General features: G+C 36.6%; 1 protein-coding gene across 2 annotated transcripts in view; it reads left to right on the top strand.

Annotated features, from left to right (window-relative positions):
- The first annotated feature begins 976 nt into the window (after window positions 1–976).
- Window positions 977–26,144, top strand: part of SLC12A2 (solute carrier family 12 member 2) — a 41,924-nt gene continuing 16,756 nt past the window's right edge. The window contains exons 1-12 of one of the 2 annotated variants that reach the window (XR_005555598.1): window positions 977–1,777; window positions 2,137–2,955; window positions 10,257–10,376; window positions 12,272–12,347; window positions 13,882–13,977; window positions 14,784–14,923; window positions 15,932–16,042; window positions 17,018–17,126; window positions 18,694–18,821; window positions 18,900–18,984; window positions 21,949–22,100; window positions 25,006–25,113. Coding sequence is in view for 1 of the 2 variants with exons in the window: in XM_039334149.1 (XP_039190083.1) it covers window positions 2,224–2,955; window positions 10,257–10,376; window positions 12,272–12,347; window positions 13,882–13,977; window positions 14,784–14,923; window positions 15,932–16,042; window positions 17,018–17,126; window positions 18,694–18,821; window positions 18,900–18,984; window positions 21,949–22,100; window positions 25,006–25,113 (1,857 nt within the window). In the remaining variant the exon portion in view is untranslated. The remainder of the gene's footprint in view (window positions 1,778–2,136; window positions 2,956–10,256; window positions 10,377–12,271; window positions 12,348–13,881; window positions 13,978–14,783; window positions 14,924–15,931; window positions 16,043–17,017; window positions 17,127–18,693; window positions 18,822–18,899; window positions 18,985–21,948; window positions 22,101–25,005; window positions 25,114–26,144) is intronic. The other variant, XM_039334149.1, reaches the window with a different exon arrangement.

Genomic DNA, 26,144 nt, shown 5'->3' with positions numbered 1-26,144 from the left:
TCTACCACAATACTATTTATGTAAGGGTATACTGTTTCCTACTAGAACAAAGTTGTTGGAAAATCCATGATGGCCCAGCTAAAGTTGCCAAAGACAGGTGGGGACTTACCCATTTCCCACCATTTTTATGCTACATGTAAGTGCAGACCCTAGAAGGGTCTTAGTTTTGTAGCGCTGCTCTACGTGTTATCTATTTCAGCAGGAAAAGAGTTAACTCGAAATAGTTTCCATGTTCACGTGACACCGTTGATTTAGAAATACCCCCTCTGCTAAATAGGTTACAGAATTCACATGACATCAGCTAACCTTCCTTGACTCGGTTGAAAGTGTGAAAACAGGGCCCTTAACATAAATAGCGTGCAAGGATATTACTCTTTTCCCCTGAATGGGAGTTGTTTCTAAACTTCGGGCCTTGAGGGAATAATTTCCACATCATTTAGTCTGCTCAGGAATCCTTGCGCACCCTTAGGATTCAGGGTTATTTTGGAGGATGCTCAATTCAAAGCAAGTATTCACTGGTATACACCACAAATACGTATGGCTCAGTTAACTCCTGTGTAGCAACTGCCACCAACTTCTCAGAGTTGTGATAAGAGTAATAAAAACAGCTACGCTCTTCATTAGGTTTTGCATTATCACGGGTGGACTGTTTTTGCGTGGGGATTGTGTTTTGTTTTTTCCTAACGTAGGACACTTTCGACAGCATAGGAAAGCAAGGGCATTATCTTTTAGCAATGGAGATGTCCGGAGCAGCTTTTTCTGGGAAGCGAACGGACATACCACACCCCCCCCCCCCGGAGCACGAGGAGACCGCTCCTTCCTTTTATAAACCGCCCGCCTCAACGTAAAGCTTGCCGGGCTTCTTGCAAGCTCAGTCGCGTCTGCGCGCCTGCTCGCGAGATCTCGAAGCTTGGTTTTCTTCCTCCACAGCAGAAGAGTCGGGGAACTTTCCTAGCCGTCCAGCTATCCGTCCGCCCACGGAGAAGCAGTGGCTTCGTAGGCCCGCCCATCCCCGCTTTCAGCCGAGCGTCAGTTTTATAACCCGCCATCTGCCTCAAAGCACTTCTCCGTCGCGAGGAGACGGAGGCAGCAGCCCACCGGGCGGATGCCTTCTTCTTCTTCCTCTCCGTCCTCCCTGAGACGACGAGAGTAGGGCGCTGCTGGCTGGGTCGCCCTGCAGGGGAAAGCGGAGCCACGCTGAACCGCGGCCTCGCTCTTTCTCTGAAAGGCGCTTTAGCCAGCTGAGGCTCCCGGCGGCAACGCCGCAGACAACCTCTACCCCGAAGCACGCCAGAGCCGGGCCAGCATCCGCGAGCTCCAGAAGCAGCGCCCAAACACTGCTCCGCCCTCGCCGGGCCAGATCCCTCCCTGCTCGGGCAGCGGATGCTTTAAAGACTCGTCCCCGAGCCGCGCGGCTGTTAAGTGATTGGCTGCCGCCGGCCTGCTCTTGTTCTTGTTCGCTCCTTGGCGCCCGGCTTTCGTTCGCCTCAGGGGAGCGGGGGGGGGCATAAGCGGAGGGCCCAGCGGAGGCTGACTGGCCCGAGGTAGCAAGGCGTTACACACGTGTCACGACTGCGTTGGCTTATTCAGACTGAGACAGGGAAAGTGTAGGTCTGTGTAGAATCGGCCAGTCGGCTTCCTCCTCCCCTCCGCGGTCCCCCAGGGAGCGCTGTCGCCTTGACGGCAGAGATACGAAGCGTGTGGCGTTGCTGCTTCCAGCCGTCCCTGAGACTTCGGGAGACGGACCGAGGGTGGTCCTTGTCTGTGGGGACGTGAGGTAAGAGAAAACGGGAAGCAAAGGGACGGGGGAGTAGCGGGGATGGAGATCCTCCTCCCAATAGCTCTTCCCTTGTCTCGGGTTTCGAGGAGTGGGACCCCATAGGCGGAGGGGCTAGAGGGGCCAGTAGCTGCGGAGCATCATCACCTGGCGCGGCGGCGGCGCTATAAGGACTGGGGCGGGGTAACCGGGAGGGAGGGGCAGGGCAGGGCCGCGCGGTTATCTGCCTAGGAAGTCCGGCGTGCTGCCTTGCTTTTTCTCGAAGGCGGCGGAGTGGAGCCCTGCAGCAGCGGGGCGCCATTTGGTGGTTTAAAGCGCCCCGAGCGGCAGCCGACTGTGTTTGTTTGCTCGGTTCCTAGAAACGAAAGGACTTCATTGAACCAGCCAGAACCGCAAGAAGGTCTATTTCGGCCCGCATTGTCGCCACCCGAGGAGAAGCAGAAACCATGGAAGCAAAGCCTGTGCAGCAAGCTTCGCGAGCTTCGTCCCCGCCGCCCCGCTCTGGCTCGCCGAAGCTCCAAGCTGCAGCGGCAGGAGGAGGAGCCGCCGATGCAGCAGCATCCACGGGAGCGGTGGAAGCATCTCGTCTGCCGGCGAGTGACGGGGATGCGACGGCTGGCACAGGCGGCTCCTCGTCGGACCCCGGGAGCGGATTGGCTCCTGCCTCTGCAGCCGCTGGAGATGGGCTGTGCAGACCTCTGGGTCCCACACCCAGCCAGAGCCGCTTTCAGGTGGACCTGGTGGCAGAAAACTTGAGTCGTGCGGCTGTGGCAGAAGAGGCGAAGACCACGGAAGCGACTCCCGAAGTTCCCGGTGATGGGCATAAGAAAAGCAGTGAGGAAGCAAAAGGTCGGTTCCGGGTGAATTTCGTGGACCCCTCCGCTGGAGATGACAGCTCTGATGAACCTGGAGGTGGGGGCCCAGAAGGCTGCAGCGTCAGCTTCCAGAATGGTGGTGACACAGTTCTGAGTGAAGGGAGCCTACATTCCGGGGGAGGCTCAGGAGGGCACCATCACTACTATTATGACACTCATACGAACACGTACTATCTGCGCACCTTCGGCCACAATACCATCGATGCCGTGCCAAGGATAGACTATTATCGGCATACTGCTGCTGGTCTAGGAGAGAAACTTATTCGACCCAGCCTTGCAGAGTTGCATGATGAGCTGGACAAGGTGAGTGATGGTGAGCAAGTAAAGAACATGTGGTAACCCCATTTGGAATAAAAAAAAATGGGGCATCAGGCTGACACAATGTTGTGCTGACAGTATAAAAATAGAAAAATACTGTGTTTTTCTAAACTAGATGAGTTTTATCTAAAAACTGAAAAGGTATGTTTTCTCTGCATGGACTTCAGCTTTATAGATATGCATTGCAAATATATTTGCTTTCGTCTTTCTGTCTTATGTTACATATTGTCTCATGTTTGTGCACCTTTTATATGGAGGCAATATACTTTATAGGTCTGTAAAAGTTAATGGAACATTAGAGCAGTACTTGTTGACTTTTCATTTCCTCCTCTCCCAAATTTCTTAAGTTCATTTTAGGATTTGACATGGGGTTAAATAGTTGCCGAAATCTGAAGAATGAAACAATGTAAAGTCTCTGCATGGTGTAACAACAACCAAAGGCCATCTTGAGATAGGCCAGAAGAAATCCCTTTATCTCCATTTTATATCAAGAATCCATATTAATATTCTTCCCTGGTTTTCTCTGTGCTTCGATTATTTACTGATGCCAAGTTCTTTGTCAGTTCACTGGCCAGACTTACTGCAATGTTGATGGATTTATAAGCTGTTGATAGATATATAAACTATGTTTGACAGACTGTTTTCAGAATAACATAACTTTTCAACTTTTGCATAAATAATTTAATAATACAGGTTGCTTTAAAGTTGCATCTTCCCAGTAGGTCAGAAAACATCCATATGTTATAATATGATGAAAGGAATTTAAACTCAGTAGCTTAAGTACTTCCAACTGTGTGTAGATATGAAACATATTTAAAGAGTTATAATTCATTATGCATTTTATTAGTGCTTATTTATATTGTAATTGAAAGTTTTGATAACTTTCTGAGCTCTGTCTTTCTGAAAAGTGCAACATACCAGTTATATGGTGATAATTAGCGTTTAAAAATATCTGTTTGGTAAATCTATGTCATGAGCCATTGTTAATATTTCTGATTTTATTAAAGAATTAAGATTTCCCAAACAAAATTGCATGTTGAAGCTAAACTATTGAAAATCTGTTTGATGAATTAGTATAAAGATTATATAGTTGGTTGAAGCAATATGTTAAATGTTAAGAGTAAGGTGAATATACAGTGGAAATCTGGTTTCTCTTAATGGCATTAACAGCCTTTTGAAGATAGAAACATCTGTAGCTGATAAGGAAAAAAATCTGGCATGATGAATGTTGAACAGGTATTATACTGCTCCAAAATCTACCTATTGCAGATAAAGTTGCACTTTTATCTACCGCTGCAGATAAAGTTACACTGTTACAGGAAAAGAGCATTTATATTCTACTAATATAATTCTTCCATACTACACTAGTAGTAAGGAAGAATTATATTAGTAGAATATAAATGCTCTTTTCCTGTAACAGTGCAACTCTGTTAACTTCAGAATTCATTGAGTTGGCTTGGAGCTTAGGGTAGACCTATCAAAATCTATTAGTCTTAAGTATTATCTAAATTAGATTTCAGTTTTTCAGGAAGTATATTCTAAGCATGGCAGTTTGACTCTAAATGCATAGATTATATTTATGGAAGAAGTAGAGTAGTTTAACAGTCTTAGATAAATGAGCATTGTCCATTAAAAGTATATGATTGCTTTTTAGCAGAAAAATTGCTACACATTTATAAACAGTTTTAAGATGGGCAGAATATTCTACAAGAATGTAAATAAATGTTTATTAGTTTAAAAATTGAAGTTAATGTAAATGATTCTGCTTAGAAAATGGTTATTTTTATTATCTTTCTGTGTGAAAAATTCATGTAGCTTTCGCATCAAGATATCTTGCAGTATTAAGGAAATACTCTAGAGTTGTGATTATGTTGGTTATGCGAGGGCAGCCTGCCCTATAGAACTACATGCAAATGTGGCATGTTTGAGAATTACTGGCAGGTCATGTGCTGAAATGTTAGCTGGATGGTTCATTATAACTTACCTGGCTAATTATCTAGTAACTTAACATTAAAAGTAACCAATAGAAAATGTGAAAGCACAATAGATAGCCAAAGAAATATATCTAATGAAATCTTATGCCAAGCTGAAGAGCATCAATTCAGTTGGTCACATTGGTTCTGCATTATTTTATATCTTTTTAGAAATTGATTAAAGTGAGGAATCCCTTCTTTGAAATTGGTTATTCATATAGCACTAGTTCAGGTGCTTTATGATATCAAATCAGTTGACGTTATAAGAAGGTTCAGCCAAAACTACTACATCCCATCTCCCAGTAGCAGATGCATTAATCATCTTGGCAATCATTCTGGCTATGCTGTAGTGTGTGGAGTGTAATCCTGTCAATAACATTTTATGTTAAAATTTAAATAAAATATCAATTTCTCATTTCTTAGAATATTTTAAAGTTGACCTATATTATTTGGGCAGATGAAGAGTGGTCTACTTTTTTATTCAGATAGTATTATTTTGGTTATGTATTGTGTAAAACTAGTGAGTCGGGATTAAGAATAGAATGGCTTAATGTATTAACATATTTACTGGTTGTAAAAACTTCTGAATGATAGATGCAGTTTAAAGATGTCGTCATGTTGATTGTAACTAATGTACTTGGACTGAAAATACTGGTGCATAAAGACTGGTTTGATGAAAACCATAAGACTGTTTCAGCAGCACTCCAGGTTAAGAACAAGGCCTACACAGACTGGCAGAATGAACTGACATCTATCTCAAAGAAAGAAAGGCAAGTTTAAGCACCTACAGAAATGCAGTATGAGTGGTGGCAGAGAAAGGCTGAGCAGGTGGAACATTGCCACCAAAATTATTCATCATAAAGTCAAGATGCTTCCCTTTGCTGTCATCTGATTGGCTGAGCTTGATCAAAGATCAGGAAGAATTGAAAAATCACTAGGCTAAACAATTTTTTAATCTACTCAATAGGTTATCCACAATTGATCCTGATATCTTATAGCAGATTCCTCAGCTGACAGTTTTGAATGTCCTAGACCCGCTTCCCTCTACTAATGAGATCAAAGTGATCTTGCAGATGAACTCAAATAAAGTAACAGGGCAGATGATGGTATTCTTGTTGAAATCTTTAAAGCTTTTCACCTAAACACTGGAAGTTTTTAAGAAGAGACTGGACAGCCATTTGTTCCAAGGAAGACATTTAGTTGGAAGACATTTAGTTCACGGAGGAGATGCCTGATGACTTCTGTGATGCCCTCATAGCTATCTATAAAAATAAGGGAGGTTAAATCAAACCATGGAAATTATAGGGGTATCTCACTGCTGTCCATTGCTAGATTCCCCCCCCCCCACATTCTTTTGAATAGACTTGGCACTGGTTTGGAAAGAAACCTCCTGGAGGCATAATGTGGCTTTTGGCAAGAAAGAAGTATAGTAGACCTGATATTTGCTGTGAGGCAAGTCCAAGAGAATTTCACTTAGCAGAACAAGCCTCTGTTGTCATTAACTTGACAAAGTCATTTGACACTGTAAACAGAGAGACTCTCTGGATCATCTTGAAACATTAAGAATGCCCAAAGAAAGTTGTGAAGTTGATTCAGCTGTTCCACATCAGAATGACAGGGCAGGTCTTTTACAATGGTGTTAAGTGAGCTGCATTTACCATTTCCAATGGGGGTGAAGCTGGGCTATGTACAAGCCCCAGACTTGTTCAATCTGTCCTTTGCTTGCATGTTATCCTGTCCAAGGTCTGAAGGAGGGAGTTATATCAAGTAACCATTGGACAATACTCTTTGACCCTTGTCCCTTGAACACGTGGACAAAGGGCCTCTATACATTCAAAAATAATGTTTGCATATGATTGTGTGCACTTGACACACAAAGACAGTAATCTATAATTGATGTTGAATACAATTTTAGATACTGCTATACTCTTTAGCATGGCTATCAACCTGAATAAGACTGAAGACTTTACTACCCTGTGTCAAATACCAACCCTATAGAAAATCACTGTTGACAGCAGCTGACAAATGTAAACAGCTTCAAATCCCTGGGAAGTATCTTCTTGATATAAAGGTCTTTGGACAAAGAAATTGACCCCAGGATCAGTAAGGCCAGCCAGACTTTAGGGCAGTTGAATACTAGCCTGTTCAATCCACACAGTGTGCATATCTCCACAAAGCTGGATATGGATTCCCTTCTTTCCTATAGACATGAGTCCAGATGCAATGGATGAGAAACATCATCAGAATGGATGAGCATTTATGTCTCGTCACTAACCATATGGTGAATTGGAGACCAGAAAGAGATCTCAAGGTTGTCCATGCAAGTGCCACAAAGAAGCTGCCACCAAAAATTGATAGATTATGAGCAGCAGAACAGAATAGCACCCACAATTATTGTAATAATGGACTTTGAGTGCCCCTATTTTCTAGACTCTGTGCTTCCAGACTAGGACTGCAGAGCCACCTCCGTGTTCATAGATGAACTGCAGAAGACTTGTCTCCTTTGAATCCAAAGGACTAGCTGTTATTGTGTGAACAAAGCTTAAAATAGTTTGCTTTTAACTCTTCTGGGGAGACAGCAGGTTTATAGTGAAATAATCATTTATTCTGCCTTGTATTCTTGGCTACCAGATTGGATTACTTCTATTTCCCTATAATACCTCATGATATTTGGTTACATGGGTAAAGGCATTTCATCTACCAGAAAGCATGTTTGAAGAAACTTTCAATCTACTAATCTTACATTATCTGAGAATTACTAGACTATCACATCAGAAAGTTTAATGAAAAGTAATGACTTCGATGTTACAAGTATTAATAGATATAATTTTTAATTTAATTTTAGCCTAATGAAGTTCACTGTTAAATGTGGATTATTGATTTATTTATTTAAAACATTTATATAGCCTCCCTTTACACCAGATTCTGGGCACAAGAATTAAAACCATATAAAACTCTTAAAACTATAAAATTCAAATCAAAATAAAAAACCTGACACCAAGTTAAGCTTCCAACATTTTGTCCCCTTAACCTATCCCAGCGCTTGATGGAAAACCCAGGTATTTGGTGTCTTTTTGGAAGACTAGAAATGCTAATAAAGTTGATGATTTGGCATATTGTGCATTGCTGAGCCAAAAAAAAATATATGTGTAAAAATAGTGAACCAAATAGTGCTGGTTTGTGTGATTGAGAATGAAATGAAAGCACAGTTCACAAGTTCACATGAAAAAGATTAATGAACTTTATTCAGAGGTAAATTGCTGTCAAGCTTGCATTTCATAGGAATGCATGGGTCACGTTATTGAAGTTCTTCAATTTTGGAAGATTGATGCAAATGAAGTCTTCCTTACATCAAGGGTCAAAAATTGCCAGCAATTATTGTTAAACTACTAGAACGAATGTGAGGAATTTCTTCACAGAAATTGTGACAGCCGACAAAATAAGTCTCAGAAACAAAATGTCAGTCCATGGAATATTATACTGAGAATGCAAAACATAGAGTTTGGCAGGAAAACTGGTTATAGTTTTTGAGATGCAGATAGTGTTGTTCACACAGATTTTCTTGAATCTGTCACTACTATTAACTCAGAGCACTATACTACAACATTCACAATAAGGTTCGGAAGGAAAAGAAGGAAATTAGGTCTCATATCTCTCAAGCCACCCAAAAGATATTTGAAATTGAATTTCACAATCTCATTCCATCTATCATATATAGTCCAAACTTTGTACCATGCAACTTTCACCCTTTGCCAAATTTATGAATACTTTTATGGATATGCGTTGGACTCAGATGAAGAGGTAGAAAGGTCTGTCAAGACCTGGTTGAAAGTGTGGAGTTCTTTCACAATGGGTTTAAAAAATAGCTTATCCATCATTGGCAGAAATGTAACAAGTGGTGGTGATTATAGGACATACATAGAATACATAGAAAATGGGAGGAAGGTGTGTTGGATATGTTCATTGCCTTGAGTTATTTATAAAAATAATAAAGACAGGATATAAATAAATAATGTGGAGAAGTAAATAGAAATAAAAAATAGAGCTCATTTCATTATTATTTTCTGTTTCATTTATTAAAATATCCATATAGATATTATGGAGATTAAGGCATTAATTAAACATAATAATTTTCTGTGCTTTTTTAAACATTAAAATCTACAGCAGCCATTCTTAACTGGGGTACCATGACAAGTTATTTGGGGTCTACAAGAGATCATAATTGAAAAAAAAAGTTGTTGTTTTTTTAAATTTATATACCAACACATGGAATTTTTACTCACCTGACTCAACTCCTGGTCTGCTGTTTTGCCAATGTTTTAAACGTAGACATGTTTTGTATAAGCTAGAGCTGAATTCTGTTGTAAACTTTGTAGAGTATGCTTTGTGATTTTATATAGGGATTCGTGAGATCTGAAAATTATTTCAAAGACTCTTCTAGGGTAAAAAGGATTAGAAAATCTGGTCTAGGACATTGATCCTTTTGACTGAATGTAAAAGGAGCTATGAATTATGTATACAGATAGTTTTCATTTAACCATCACAAATGGGGCCAGCAACTCTGTCACTAAATAATATCATTAAGCAAGTCATCATGTGATAACAACAAACTTAAGTCCTCATTTCCACCACAATTGTTAAGCAAGTCAACCCTGGTTGTTAAGGGAGATATCAGTAACCAAAACTTGCAGTTTTACTGCCGGCTTCCATATTGACTGCTTGTCAGAAGCCAGCTGTAAAATGTGCAAATGGCAATTGTGATCACAGGATATTGTGACAGTTATAGAATAGCCACCAGTGGTGAAGTGCCCTAATCTCTATCATGTTATTACAGAGACACATTGACAGTTGTAAGTGCAAGGACTGGTTGTAAAGTTACTTTTTCAGTGCTGTCATAACTTTGAACAATCACTAAACAGGACAGTTATTTAGCAAAGAATATATATAATATAATATGTGCTTTATATAATTGCCATGGTACTTTCTGTAGTCTTTTGTGGAAGTTATTAATTTAACTATATTTTGTATATCATGTAATGCATACTTACATTAAAATCCATGTATTTAATAAATACATATCATATGAATCATATAAAACATATAAAGCTTCATTAATTTTATAATAAAAGATGTTATCGTACAGTGGTAGACTACTTTTCTACAAAGAAAAAACATTTCCTGGCTTTCTGATATTAGTCAAAGTAGTCTGCCGTTTAATCTTTGTTGGTTACAACACTATCAACATTAAACATATTTATTAGAGAGTCTTTCTTGGTAACCTCCCTTTCTCTTCTGATTGTTACTGTGTCTTAGGAGCTATTTGAAGATGGCTATGCAAATGGAGAAGAAGGAACACCTACTGGAGAAGTCACTGCAGCATATACTGCTGATAGCAAAGGGATTGTCAAATTTGGTTGGATTAAAGGTGTATTGGTGAGTATAACTTGTATTTCAAGTAATTTTTGACTTCTGTTTAATGTTTTAAATCATATGTGGGGTTCTGTTTAATGTTTTAAATCGTGTGGGTTGCGATTCAACATTTCATGAATTTGTGAAACAACAACAACCTTAAGACAGAACAAAGCTACTTGTAAAATAAAAATATTTCAATTTGGTCACTTAGCTCGCAGTATTTTTTGTTGACTAGAATACCAATATTTAGTTGTATTACTGGTTTGATATGTAATATTTTTCAAGTTCATATATAGGGTGAGGTAATTTAGGATATCCAGGTACTAAAAACTGTGCAGACCCTGCATTTTTTCTAGTCTTGCTTGTCTTCAGTCGTTTTCATATTGTCATGTCACATCTCCATTTTTGCCTGGTAAGAGTTTTTCCTTCTCTTTGCCTGGCAGCAATATCTTTGGTTTCCTTGTTGCCTTTCTTCTTGCATGATAGAAAGGGTGTGAGAGCAGGTGGGGGTTCTCAGGGAATGGTGCTGCTCATCATAAGGAGATTTGTGGGATTGATAGTGTTCCCTGTGCCTGAAAAATATGCTAGGCTGGCGTATTAAGACAAGTTGTGAGACTGCTAATTCCAGACTGCTTCTATTCCAGGCCTTTTTCTGTGGCCCGGCATTATATTTATAGAGCACTCATTGCCCTGCCCTTGCTGTTTAATATCCATGAAATATCATTATAGGCCATAAAAAATGGTCTGGAAAGCCAGCATTTTGAGACCTCTGTCTATCTGGCAGTTTCACAATCATTACCCCAAAGATTCTTTTTTTAAAAGAAGGAAATAGTAAATTTAAGAGTAAAGAAAAGTAAGCTATGAAAATGTTTTCATTTGTGTATTTTCATTCTTGATATTTTGTTATTTTCCTTTGTTGGTTGGATTACTGTAATCCAGAGAATATTTAGAAAAAACCCAAATCCCATATAATTTATTACTCTACCACAGGAATATTCTAGAGCAAGAGTGTCAAACTGCCAGCTCGTGGGCCGGACGCGTCACATGGAAGCTGCGCCCACTGACAATGTCAAAACAGTCCCCAATACATTGCGCAACGTCACATGACGTCACTAGTTTGACATATCTGTTTTAGAGCTATATGGTTAATAGTAAAAGGCATACTGTTCATATTGTTCACTTTAAATTTGTAATAAGCAATATTATGCTTAGTTATAGGTAATTAGCATTTTCTAATTTATTTAATTTGAGATTTCTGGCTTTATTTTCCATTCACTTATGCTGGCTTCAAGGATAGTGTTACATCTTTTCTATGGTTTAAACACCCCTTATAAAACAGTTTTCAGTTTGACATGTTAAGAAACTACAGCTCAGTACTCATACTCTTCCTATAACAATACAAAGCAAATGGCTCCAAAAATGGCTCCACAGAACAACAAATGATGTAGTTTTTTGAGTGACATTATATGTTTGCTTTATTACTATTGATTTATAAAATCTGTCTTTTGTTGGTGAACATTTTTTCTTCCTATTAGGAATCTAGAAATGTAATACTTTTGTTTTTTGTATATAATCTATTAATTAACTGTTAATAATAATGTCTTTCAGTAATATGCAACTAGCTTTTAAAAACTGACATCTTACTGCAATCTTGTTTTCTAACTATTTATATGTAAATTAGAAACATTTGCCTCTGTATTAAAAATATAAGATAACAGTTTTATAATGAGCTTTACTTCCTGAGAAATTCATCTGTGTGCCATTAAAGTTAGATGGGTTCCAAGTTGCATCTTGAAAAGAGGGTTTGAAAGCCTGAGATCCTTGGTTCTCTTGTAAGAAACATTTAACTTGAACTGTTACAATTCTTCAAAAATCTAATTTTAATATAAATGTTCTTTACTTTGATGTTGAAATAGGTACGATGTATGTTGAATATCTGGGGGGTGATGCTCTTCATTCGACTATCCTGGATTGTAGGACAAGCTGGCATAGGTGAGTACTTCTAAACACCACATTTATATATTATTTTGGCTATTACTAAAAGCCCTGTGACTTCTAATATCTGACAAAACCTGGATTATAGAGTAGGATTACTGCTGAATGTCCATAGTTTCTCAAAAAGAAAGAATTGAATGGTTAAATAACTGCTTTTTTTTTTTTGCAGAACTTTCTAATTTTGAGGGGCGGGGTTGTTTCCATAGTAAAAACATAGCATACCTGAATGATTAGCCCTGTGTTTGATTTCCAGAATATTATGTAGGTGGCTTTCTTACTAAAAATTAAGATGGTTTCTATATTTGAAAAGAATATAAAGCAATTGCTGAACCTGTTTCAGTTGCTGTGAATTATACTCTCATTGTTAAACATGTTTCCATATTTGATTTTTATACTACTTTTGTTACTTTTATATATTGCAATCAGTTGTTAACCATGTTCAATCAACACTTATTGATCAGATAAATGGATTTGAATCTTCAATTCTTCCAACAGCATATCTGTTGCTGCTATAATTGAATCCTGTTACCTTGCTGATAGCTATTGTTATCTTCTCTTTTCTTCTACCTTTGCCAGCATTGTGGACTTCTCAAGGGACCTTGTCCAAAATATAATAATTTGAGCCTGGTTATTTGTACCTCAAGTCAGAACTCTTGTTTGATTTTTTCATTTGTTTTCTTGGCTATTCATGGTATTCTCAAGAATTTTCCTCAACACCGGAGTTCAAAAACATCAATACTTTTTTATTGTGTTTCAGAGTCCATCTTTCATTTCCATGACTGTCACAGCAAAGAAATTCTACATGATTCTAGTTTTTATAGGTATAAATGTGTCACAGTATTTGAGGCCTTCATTACTAGGCTGCCAAGTGCTAGCCTGCAGCATATTTATTGATTGCTATACTGCTTGATAAACTATTCACCACTTAAATGCAGAAACTATTCACCACTTAAATGTATTTAATTTTAAGGCTGGGTTACTGTATCTGTTTTTATTAATTTGATTTTCTTTATATTTAATTATACTCTCATTTTCTCACTAAAGTTTTAGACTTTGATTACTAGATCTATCTAGTAATTTGTATCTTCAGCTTTCAGAGTAATGTCACCAACATAGCCCAGTTTGATGTTTATTTTTCCACTTTTAAAACTACATTCATCATCTTCTGATCAAACTTCTTTTAATATATATTTGACACATAGACTAAATAAATAAGACAGAGAATTTAGTCTTCGCTGACCTGATGTGATCTACTTTGCTCTGTTCCAACTGGACCGCAGATTCCTGTTCTATGTGGTTTTTGCATTTGAGAATGATCTGAGATGTCATTTGCCTAAAGACCTATCACAGTACAAAAGGCTCTTGTAAATAGGGATTATCTTCTAAGGTAATTTGGATGTTGACATTGCTGTTATTCAGAATTCAGTACATTTTTTCCATCTTTCTTTGAATCAGAATTTTTTTATTAATATGCATTGTTTTAGGAAACATATAATTCTTACAAATCCTAACAATTCTTTTTTCCTTACAGGACTTGCTGTCTTGGTTATTGCAATGGCCACTGTTGTAACTACTATCACAGGCTTGTCTACATCAGCTATAGCTACCAATGGTTTTGTGAGAGGAGGTAAAACTTCATTAATATATACATGATTAGTAGTCTTTAAATGTAGCTGGTATAAATGATTTTTAACTCTGCATATATATAAAAACTTATGTATGTAAATTCTCTGATGGAAGCATTTTTCATATAATTTAAAAAAAAGTTAAAAGACCGTGAAATATATGATTGATGTGCATCCAACAGTAATTTGATACTACCTACAATAGCAATAACAAAATTTAACCTAGCTTGTCAGTGTCAGTGGGTTTCAAAAAACATGTTTTTGGTGACTTGTTATAAAAATCCTCTATTCATCATGAATGCTTTGCTTAACAAGCAGGACAATTATTTGCATGCAGTTTTATAGTTCTTTGGTTGTAAGGAAAGTTCTAGAAAATACATCAGTGCTTTATCCCTTGATCTTTTTCCATACAATTAGTAGCTGTAATTCTCTATCTTTCTGTCTATAGTATCTATCTGTCAGTAGGACAGTCTGTCTGTTAGGTGGTGTTTACTTCAGTATTAAACAGATGCAAACATTTTGTTACAAGTGAATAATATTGATAAAGATATTAATACTGTACTTATGTACATGAATAATGATAATACTGTACTTCTTGTGCGCATGAATATCAGAATTGACCTCAGATAAAAAAAGAGAAAAATCATCTTAAAATGTTGAAGTATGTTTCATACATAAAATCCAGGACATCCTGTCCTTGTCATAACAATTTGAGATGATCCTCAGTGCTTGTAGGACATAAGCATAAATTCTGTGTAAAAAAATATAATTTGTATCGTAACTTACATCTTACACTCTTCTTCTTTAGGAGGTGCATATTATCTCATTTCCAGAAGCTTGGGGCCAGAATTTGGCGGTGCTATAGGCTTAATCTTTGCATTTGCTAATGCTGTTGCCGTAGCCATGTATGTAGTCGGTTTTGCAGAGACTTTTGTTGACCTACTTGAGGTAAACTCATTCTTCTAGTGTGCTGTTTGTTATCTTTATGTTTCATAATCTGAACTTTACTAAATTTTCCTCAGTACAGTTCTACTTTGGAATAGTTTATAAAAACTGTTTTAGGGAGATGTGAGACAGCTTGGATTTAGTGGTGGTACTAATTCAGTGGACAAATATTTGCTCAAATTAGCCCAATATCAAATGCATCATTTAATTATGCTTACTGAAAACCTAAGGAGGTCTATGATTCATCAAAAGAATTTGATGCTTCCAGTAGAAATGAACCTGTGTAAAGCCTGCAATTTTGTAAAGTATCCCTTTTAAGGTTTTGCAACTCTAGGAATAATCATAATGTGGGATTTGATGCTATGAAGTTTATTCAGTCATTTAACATCTTTAATTTACTAATTATTGATAACTATAGCTTGTGCCCTGTATAATGTGTTTTCCTTCATTGATGACCAGCCTAAGGGGAAATTAGGGCAACATGAAAATATGGAGCATACATACCGTAAATGCCAGCGTATAAGGCGACTTCCGCGAGCGCTGAAATTGGCGCCAAAGATGGGGGTCATCTTATATGCCGAGTCGTCTTATACGCCGGAAATACTGGTAGTTTCCGGCGTATAAGACGACGTTCTAGGAATGCGGCCCGGCTATAAAGACGGGGGTCGTCTTATACGCCGGGTCGCCTTGTACGCCGGCATTTACGGTACTTGTCATGTATTTTTAAATCACAACTTGAGTTTTTAAAAACGTAGTAATCAATTCAAATACATTACAGTTAGATGAGTTTAACATTAATCTTTATAATAAGAGATAGTTTTTATAAAATAGAGCAAAATAAACATCAACATTTGTACAATCAGGATTTTCTAAATCTAATTATTGTATATAACAAACTAAAATGAAGTCCTGTTTTCAAATATTCTTCGTAATCTTTTTTGTATTTGTTAAAATGATTTTCACTTGTTGCAATATTAACTCTATCACAATTATCTCAATTTTTTTTTGTAGGAACATGAATTGCTTATGCTGGATCCAAATAATGATATCAGAATTATAGGAGCAATTACAATTGTTGTTTTATTAGGCATCTCGTTAGCAGGAATGGAATGGGAAGCTAAAGTAAGTAACTATGATTTTAAAAATGCTATTATAAAAATGTAAGTAATGTATGAAAAAAATGTGAAAATAAGCATATATGACAAAAATAACTAATATTCAGACATCAACAAGGAACATTCTTGCAATAACGTTTCATCCTATAGTTACAATATAGAGATTATTTACATTTTGTGTTAACATAGCTTTTCCATTAGGGTAATGGGAGGGAAGGGTTCTTCAAATATGACTGTTACAGTCCTTAAAAGACTTTCGTTGTGAATAAATAATCCAAACCAGTAGTAAAAGATTTGTGACATTTCTGTGCCCCCCAAAAGAAAATTCTATTGAAGCCATTTCAGAAGTAAATACTATTATTTTAATGATGATGAAATTACACATAGGACTGCAGCATTCTAATTTTTTTAAAAATATAATATTCCAGTAGGAAGCAGTTAAAATAAGATAGTATTTATTCAGGCTTAAAAGAATGCCATAGCCCAAATAGACCCTAATAAGGTACTTTTTTATAAGGATATATTAGTTACATTCTATGTAAATCTAACAAATTACTATCCTTATATTCTTTTTAAAAATATTTAAGATCTTAATATGATTTAGTTCAAAGAATTGCTATGCTTAAATGCTTTCATCAAGTAGAGTAAATTTCTAGGTGAATTACCATCTCTGTTACAAAACATTTTCAAGCACAAGCATTCCTACTTTTGGCTCAATTGAAGAGAGGTTGACATATCTAAAAAACTGTATTTATAATGCTTATTTGACTGCCTACTTAATCAAAGTAGTTATTTGACCAATTGTGTGTGTGTGTGTGTACATATACATACATACATATATTACATATATATACAAACATACATGTACATATACAAACATACATACATACATATATAAAGAGAGAGAGTGAGTGATGTTGGTCTTAATTTGGAGAATTTTTTTATATAAATAATGTTGATATTATCCACTTGAAAATTATAGGCACAGATTGTTCTGCTGGTGATATTACTAATAGCTATTGCTGACTTCATCATAGGAACATTTATTCCGTTTGAGAACAAAAAGCCTCAAGGATTTTTTGGTTACAAAGGTAAGACAAAATGATAAAACAAAAATCTTCCCAAATGTAGTCTAAAACCTGTTATTTCACATACTAAAATTGGCGATATTAATGTCATAATTTATATATATTACTAAAACATATTCTAAGTTATATATCAACTATTTCTAGTTTTGAAATATTAAGTGTTTGACTTCAATATAGTATCCTTTGATATGCAACCCAATTAGATTTTCTACAGACTATTGAAACAAAACATCCCCACAGTCCATTTTACTTTCCAGGTGATCCCTTAAACTTGAGGACTTAATTTTTGTAAATGCCATATGTATGAGGAAAGCTACAATCTAATTTTAGTAATTAATTTCCATTTTATATCTTGCAAGATTTTCAGGCACCAAATGGGAATGTGTAGATTTCCCCCCCCCCCGATAACATTCTAGTAACGTTGGGCCACTCATCACTCACTTGAGGATTATGGGCATAATGATGGCTTTCATAGAATATGTGAAAGTAGGTCCATTTTCTTCCACTTTAGATATAAAAGGAATATGTCATTCAATTTCTCCAAAATATGAATGTCTTATGCTCCTTACTCTTGAGATAGTTCTAACCAACTTTATTTATTATTACAATAAAAGTAGTTCTTACTTAACAACCTAATTGGGACTGAGAACTCCATCACTAAGCATAATAGTTGCTAAGTGAGAAATCAGATGACTGTGACTGTGCTTTCCGACTGGAAAGAGACGAGTCTATTTAGTTTCACATGTTCTGCTTTGGCTTGCCTCATATTCACTCCCATGTCCTTTGAAATGCTCAAGTGCCCGCTACTATTTTAGTTACATCAAAAGCAATGTGATTGTGCCAGCTGCCCAGGGCTGGCAGCCATAGGCATATAATGCAAACAGCTTAGTCTCTTTAAATCCCTTCCTCTCCAGATTCTCAGCTCTCAGATAGGGATGGAGAAAAAAAGCAAGTAATTTCTCTAAGTAATCTCTCCTTTGTCTGACCCTTTCCTAATTTCAGCACAATCACATTGCTTTCAATGTGTAGAAGAGCAAACAGCTTTCTCTCTTGCAATCCCATCTCTCTTCTGCAAGGTGGGGAAAAAAGAAAAAAAAACCCCAAAGGTCAGACATAGGATGTGTACTGCCTGTAATGTAATGATCATGTGACTGAGGGATACTGCAAAAGTCAAATGATCTAAGTCAGCTGTAAAGTAGTTTTTTCCAGCACTATTCTAATTTTAAACAATCATTCAATGAGTGTTCAATAAGTGAGGACTATCTATATATTTTTCTAGTCAATATGTCTACTGTAATCCTACAGGAATTTTTAATTGATATCTGTGTTAGTTAATAATGGCAGAAATATTACAGGTAATACAAGAATATACTGATTTGGTGGAAGATTGTATTTGTTAAAAAAAACAGCAAATTTCTAAATATCCACCTTACAGTTTATTTTTATTTTTTAAGTATTATGTATTTTTTTTTTTAGCTTCATGGTAATTTCTTCAGAGGAATAATAAATGCGAAGTACATTGGACAACACAATGTTAAAATAACTCTTTTTTAACATTCTTATTTAATAGCTGAAATATTTTCAGAAAACTTTGGACCAGATTTCAGAAAAGAAGAAACTTTCTTTTCAGTATTTGCTATATTTTTCCCAGCTGCAACAGGCATTTTAGCTGGTGCAAATATCTCAGGTGATCTTGCGGTGAGTGATGTTTAATTATTTTGTTGCTATTCAGTTCTTTGGAGCGCTCTTGTGGTTCATAAATGCCATTTTTTCCAGGATCCTCAATCAGCCATACCTAAAGGGACACTGCTAGCCATCTTAATCACTACAGTGGTTTACATGGGAGTAGCAGTATCAGTAGGTAAGCAATTTTCACTTTTAAATTGTTTGGACATTTCTTGATGTTTGTGTGGATAATTTTTTCTAGGTTGATTTTTACAATTTAATTACTGCTTATCCTTCATATAGAGACAATCATCTTATAATTTACCAAATACAAAATCTATATACTGTGCACCATCTTAGACCGACCTTCTGTACTGTAGTCCACTTGGTATTACCAAGTATTTATACCTTTACGTACGCAGAAAAAGGAAAGGCAAGAATAATATTATAAATATTGTATATACTTTTAAAGGAGAACAAAAAGAACAAGAAAATCCAAACTGTAGTACAGATAAATTAGTTGTTTAAAGTTTTGTAAAAATAGATTGTAGGTGTTTTGAAATTATATTTGTTTCTTTACAAGATGTAATCAGTAGAAATTCTCCCCAAAGCCAGACATTGCTTTTGCTTGTTATGGTATTTATGTTTTATATTACTTAGATTTTTATACTGCCAGTATAAATTTATAGTGTATGTCATCTACTTGGGTTTCTGAAAAATCCTTAGCTTTCCAGAATATCAGATTAGCAGTATAGAATACTGGAGCCAAGCATACAGAACAAATGTTGTTAAGGAAGTTATTAAAAAGGAAAGAAAGAAGAGTCATTGCTGAAGTCCTATTTTTCTCCCTTATAACATATAAGACAAACTTTTATTTAAAAAAAATACTGTGTTAAATTAGATAAAGCTAATTTTACCAGAGTTTGGTCAACATTTTTTTTATAGTTGTGAAAGTTAGGTTTAGTGGTGTTTATATGGCATTTAAGAATCATATCATTCAAAAATAAGGCATTTTCACAATTCTGTTTCCTCAGTAGCACAAAAATTTATTTTAATAAAATAAAATAAGTAGAAAAAAATCATAATTTACAAATGCGATTTTTTTCAGAAGCTAAATTTGTGTGCAGTGTAATGGACTATTATTTTTCTTTTCCTGCCTCTACTTCTGGTTATCAGATGTTTGGAATCTTTTGCTCCCAGACCTCATTTGTTGTTCCTAGGAAAGAATCTGTACATCAACACAAGCAAATACCTGAGCAACATAACTTATATTTCTTTGCCTAAGTAACATAACTTATATTGGTAGCCAGAGGCTTTTCATAAATGTGCAGGGCTAACACCATTGAATTGCTATAGGACGTGCGCCGTCGCCCCAGTCCTAGGCCTTCAGCTGGGTTTTATAAAACCTTTTCGTTTTAGGCCTCTGCCGCTGTGTGCAAAAAAAAAAAAAAAATCAATTTCAACTTTTCGCGGGGAAAAAAAAGATCCCGCAAAGTTGGAATTGATTGATTGAACTTTTTAGTCCCATCCAATCTACCGTTACCACTGCAGCTACGCCCACCCAATGGGCCACGCCCACCCAATGATACATAAGTGGGTTTTGGGTTGAGGTTTGGGCACTCGGTCTCTAAAAGTTTCGCCCTCACTGCTATAGGAAGTCCTTGACTTACAACTGTTCATTTAATGACTCTTCAAAGTTACAACGGCACTGAAACAAGTGACTTATGACTGTTTTTCACGCTTATGACCATTGCAGCATCCGCGATCAAAATTCAGATGCTTGGCAACTGATGGTTGCAGTGTCCTGGGGTCATGTGATGACCTTTTGTAATCTTCTGACAAGGAAACTCAGTGGGGAAGTCAGATTCACTTAACAACCAGGCAAAAAGTAAAATGTAGCAAAATTCATTTAACAAATGTCTCACTTAGCAACAGAAATTTTGGTAAGTCGAGACCTACCAGTATTTGGATACAAATTAAGTCGTATAAGTTACCACTTTAGTAGCATTCTTATGTGTGCTAAACCTGACTTTTTAAATCAAGGTATAACCTAACATTCTAGGAACCACATGTTGAATTGAAAAGCTTCTTCAAGGTACTTTCAACCATAATTATTAAAAATCAGTATGGTTTTCAGTCATTTGGAAGCAGGAAATATAACCCAAACAAATCTTCCTGAACTATCTTCCAAACTCCAGCGAATTGAAATAGATATGTTCAAAACATTCCCTTCTTCCTGCAAATCATACCATGTTCCAGCATATTATATATATATATATCTAAATTATTGAAAATCTTGGCTCCACCTATATTTGAGAAAATGAACAGATCCCCTTTAGGTCATGACTACTGTGACAATTGCAGCATTCCCATTGTCACGTGATCAAAATTCAGACGCTTGACAACTGGTTCATATTTATGACTGTTACGTCCTGTGATCATGCGATCCCCTTTTGTGAACTTCTGATAAGCAGAAAGCAGAAGTTAATGAGAACAACCAAAAAGATCAAAGGAAAAAAAGAGATAAAATCCAGCAGGGGGTTAAACTAAATCAGCATTCAGCCAGCCAATTAACGTTTAAATATAAAGGACAAAGAAAAACTTGAAAAAGTGAAATTAAAGCCCAGACTTGATTATGACAATGTTCTGCTGGTAGAAAGAGGTAGAGAAAACAATAACTTTTTGCTGCTCCTACAGGGAGCTGGAATCTTCATGTTTCCCTCTTCCAGGTGGGTCCATAGCTGTCTAAAAGTCATCTTGGGTCATTGTTAGGTGCCCCCACTCAAATTCAGGAAACAACACTGCTAAAGAACCAGCTTTGGCAACAAAAACAGCAGATATCAGTAGGGGAGAAAAATTTCCTTAGTGAGTAGCAACCATCCTGGGGGAGGAGTAGCTGTTGATATTATTTAGAAAGATCTTTAACAAAATCTAAATCAGTGGTTCTCAACCTTGACAATTTTAGGGCATGTGGACTTCAACTCCCAGAATTCCACAGCCAGCATTGCTGGCTGTAGAATTCTGGGAGTTGAAGTCCACATGCCTTAAAATTGTCAAGGTTGAGAAACACTGATCTAAATGGACCTTCTTTATAGGAATGGATTAAGATTTCTGTGCTTTTCTACTTGATAAGTCATCTCTTCTTTATCTACTTTTCTAGGTTCCTGTGTTGTTCGGGATGCCACCGGGAGCCTTAATGACACAATTGTTAATGAGCTGACAAACTGTACATCAGCAGCTTGTAAACTAAATTTTGATTTCTCTTCCTGTGAAAAGACAAAATGTTCTTATGGGCTAATGCATGATTTCCAGGTAAAGCACTATTTCCAATCCTGGGAATTCTTTGAGGGAGGGAATTTTCCATATCATACATTAAGAACTCCCCAACCTTTCCTGGTTGGTGGCCCGATGGGAAAGGGAGGAGCAGGGAAATGTGTGTGCTTGTGCGCCTGCACAAACAGGTGCATGCATAGTGGTGCTAGCATCCACACACATGCAAAAGAAGGCTGTGCACACCCACGGTGGTGGTGGTGCCTTTGTGCGGGCTGCTAGGGCCCAAGTGCATGTGCAAATGGGCCACTAGCGCCCTGCGCATGAGCAAATGCCACTATTGCCCATGTGACACTGGCAGTGCTAGTACTCCCGTGCATGCGCAGATGGGGCCACTAGTGCCCACCCGGCTGCATTAGCATGAGTGGGGGGTGTGTGCACATGCGTGCATTCTTCAGCCATTCCCATGTCCAACAAGCCACGGCCTGGTACCGGTGGAAACCTCTGCCATACATGATTTTACAAATTTGTGTAAACTATTACAAATGTGGAGAAAGATCTTTTTGTGTTAAAAGGATGTGAAATCAAATACTTAAAATGGAAAATGTTTCTTTCATTGGATATTTGATTGAAAACCAGTTTTTATGTTAGTGGTTATTTTTTGTTGTTACTCCTTCACACATACACACACACACAAAATCTCTATCATCTATCTATATCTAGCTATCGAGCTATCTACAGGATTTTAGTTACAATAGTAAAACCAAATATAAAAAAGAAAAGTGAAATGTGCAGAGGAGAAGAGAAAACAAAGAAAAAAAGAAAATAGAGAAAAATATATGAAATAGTGTCTTCCATCTTTATAGTGTCTTCCATCTTTACGTTCATAAATATTTTTGTACTCTTCACCCCTCTTAGTTTATAATAATCTCTTCATCCTATATTCATCTCTTATCTATAAAAAAATCCATAATGCATAGTCTTTTCAGACCTAATACCAGTAGAAAGTCCATTAAAGGTTACCAGAAATAATGCATTTTATTTTGACCTTGAACAAATAAACCAACTTTATATTTCTTCCTTTTAGTTTTGAATCTTAATCTTTTATCCATTTAAACAATGTTGCAGAATTTTATTTCATTTCTTCTTTGTCCCTTCTCACAAGATTCATGAAAGCTTTAATAAGCTTTTTTGTAAATCCAATGTAGAAGAATTACCGAGGTCACTCTCGTGGTTTATTATTTTTATTTTCTTTTTGATTATTAAAACATCAATTGGTTGTACATGTCTAGACAGACATCTTTTTCCACGTCATTTTAGTAATGATCATTTGTAGATCCATTTCTATCCATATCTGTCTTGTTCTTCACTTGCCATTTCTTCCATAACATTTTTGTACAGTCTGTTGATGGAAACAAACCTTGCTATTGACATTGTTGATTCCATGTTTCCAAAACTGCCCTTCAGTTATCCATCCCAGTTAATTAACTGTTAATTAAGCGTGTGTAATTTGTTCCTTTAACTAAAATCTTTAGTTCCCTCTAGTGGCCAATTTTTAAAATTGATTTATTTTCCCTTGCAAAAGTCCAAACAAATTTCCGACAGGAAAGATTCTTTATAATTAATTCCCAAATCTCATTCCAAATTTACCTGAACCCTTAATCCATTTATAAATCTTATTTAGCTTTTTGCTGTTTATTTCATTTTTTACAAAATAGTAAACTGTGATTAAAATTTTATTTCATTAAGGATTGAAGGGAAAGGCCTGCAGGGACCAGGTGGAAGGCTAAAAAGCCTGCAGAGGCCCAGCAGACGGGAAATGGATCACAGGGTGTTTTGGGGGTGGGGGGGAGCCTTGAGAGGCTCAGGGCAGATGGGCCTGGGTCTGGGCCTGTGCTAGGTCTCCAAGGGCCTCCCTCATGCCTGAGGCACCCCATGCTCTGCTTAAAGACCTATTCATTTAATGATTGCATCAGGAGAAGCAGGGAATGGGGTCATTAAGCGAAGCCATCTTGCTTAATGGCCATCACAACATGCAACTGAAATGGGCAAACTCCATTATGGTCATATCTTGAGTACTATCTTTACTCCTTACTCTTATTTTCCCCACAATAAGCCTATGAGGTAGATTAAGCTGAGAGAGTGACTGAATCAAAATCATCCAGCCAACTTTATTTGTTTTTCTTTCCTTTTCTGTAATAATAATTTCAGGTTTAATCTTGGCAAACATTTTTCTTGTCTTCAAGTTTTCAGAGATTATGAGGGCATTGAGGCCAAACAGAATATGTAACAAATATTTTAATTAGAAATATTGTCACTCAACTTTTTTAGGAAGTTGCATTTCTTTTGTAAAATTTAAAAAGTTTTAAAGCTATAATTACTTAGTAGTTCTTTGAAAATAATAATCTCATTGATAGCCCATATATTACCCCACTATCTTACAGCTGATTCAAAATAAGAATTGCTCCGTATTATTTTTTTCATCAGAAAAAATAAATTCGTTTACATTTTCTGCCCAATAAAGCTCAAATAAGTTTGGCCACTTCAGTGTTGGAAAGTCAGTATTGTAATTAGAACCAAGAACTTGCCGGGATTACAAGTATTTTGAATAGGAACCCATAATGGTGACACCATATCATTCACGTTCCAGACAAATAGTGTTAACAAATAACACAAAAGTATTGTTTAAAATAAGAAAATTAAAACCACTGTTTTAAATGGAATATTATCTATCTATCTGCTAGCTGAATAATCTAAGTAACTTGAGTCTAGGTCCTTCCATAAAAAAATAATATTTCATTACACTTCATTGCAGTTTAAAATGTTTAAATGCAAGCACCATGGGCCTTGCTTTCAAAATATAGATATCATTCTTAATTCAGATATCATTTTCACAATGTTAATTCTTCCCTGCAAACTATTTTCTTATTTTCTATTCAATATACAGGTAATGAGCATGGTATCAGGATTTGCCCCATTGATAACAGCTGGTATATTTTCTGCAACTCTTTCTTCAGCGTTAGCATCTCTTGTCAGTGCACCTAAAATTTTTCAGGTAAGAAGGATTGTTTTCATTATTTTCTTCAAATATGCACCATATATAATAATAACATAAAAATAAAAACAGATAATATAATAATAACAAAAAACAAAATAATAATAACAAAAACATAATACAATAATAAAACATAATATAATAAAAATAGATAATAATATCATCATAATAAAAAAACAGATCTGTGAATATCTAGAAACAAAGATATAACTAATAGCTAGCATGGGTTTGTTAAAAACAGATCATACCAAAGCAATCTTATTTCATTATTTGACAAAGTGACTAAATTACTAGACCAGCAAAATGCTATAGACATAATATACTTAGACCTCAGCAAGACATTCAACAAAGTAGACCACAACCTACTTCTTGGTAAACTAGAAAAATGTGGGCTAGACAGCATCACCACCAAATGGATTTGTAGCTCACTGACAGTTACATGGATGGAAGTAAGCAGTGAGGTACCACAAGATTCCATCTTAGGTCCTGTGCTCTTCAATATCTTCACAAATGACTTAGATGAGGGAATAGCAGGGGAATTCATCAAATTTGCAGATGACACTAAGCTAGCAGGAATAGCTAACCCCCAGAAGACAAGCTTAGGATCCAAAAAGATCTTGACAGACTTGGACAATGGTCTCTATCCAACAACATGAAATTTAATGTGGAGAAAAACAAGGTTTTACACCTAGGCAGGAAAAACCAAACAGATTGGGCAAAACCTGGCTCAAAAACAGTAACTGTGAGAGGGACCTTGGAGTCCTAGTGGACAATCACTTAAACGTGAGCCAGTAGTGTGCGGCAGCAGCCAGAAAAGCTAATACAATTCTTGGTTGTATAAACAGGGGCATAGAATCAAATTCATGTGAAATATTAGTAGCACTTTACAAATCCTTAGTAAGATCACACCTGGAGTACTGCATCCGGTTTTGGTTATTACATTACAAAAAAGATGTTGTGACTTTGGAAAAAGTGCAAAGAAGAGCAACTAAGATGATTAAAGGCCTGGAGACAAAAATTTATGAAGAACG

The sequence above is a fragment of the Crotalus tigris genome, unplaced genomic scaffold, assembly GCF_016545835.1.
Source record: "Crotalus tigris isolate CLP2741 ecotype Arizona unplaced genomic scaffold, ASM1654583v1 scf7180000017628.32516253702:7417878, whole genome shotgun sequence".
Lineage (NCBI taxonomy): Eukaryota > Metazoa > Chordata > Lepidosauria > Squamata > Viperidae > Crotalus > Crotalus tigris.
Note: the sequence above shows the minus strand (reverse complement) of the source record. Positions and strands in the feature narration are given on the sequence as shown.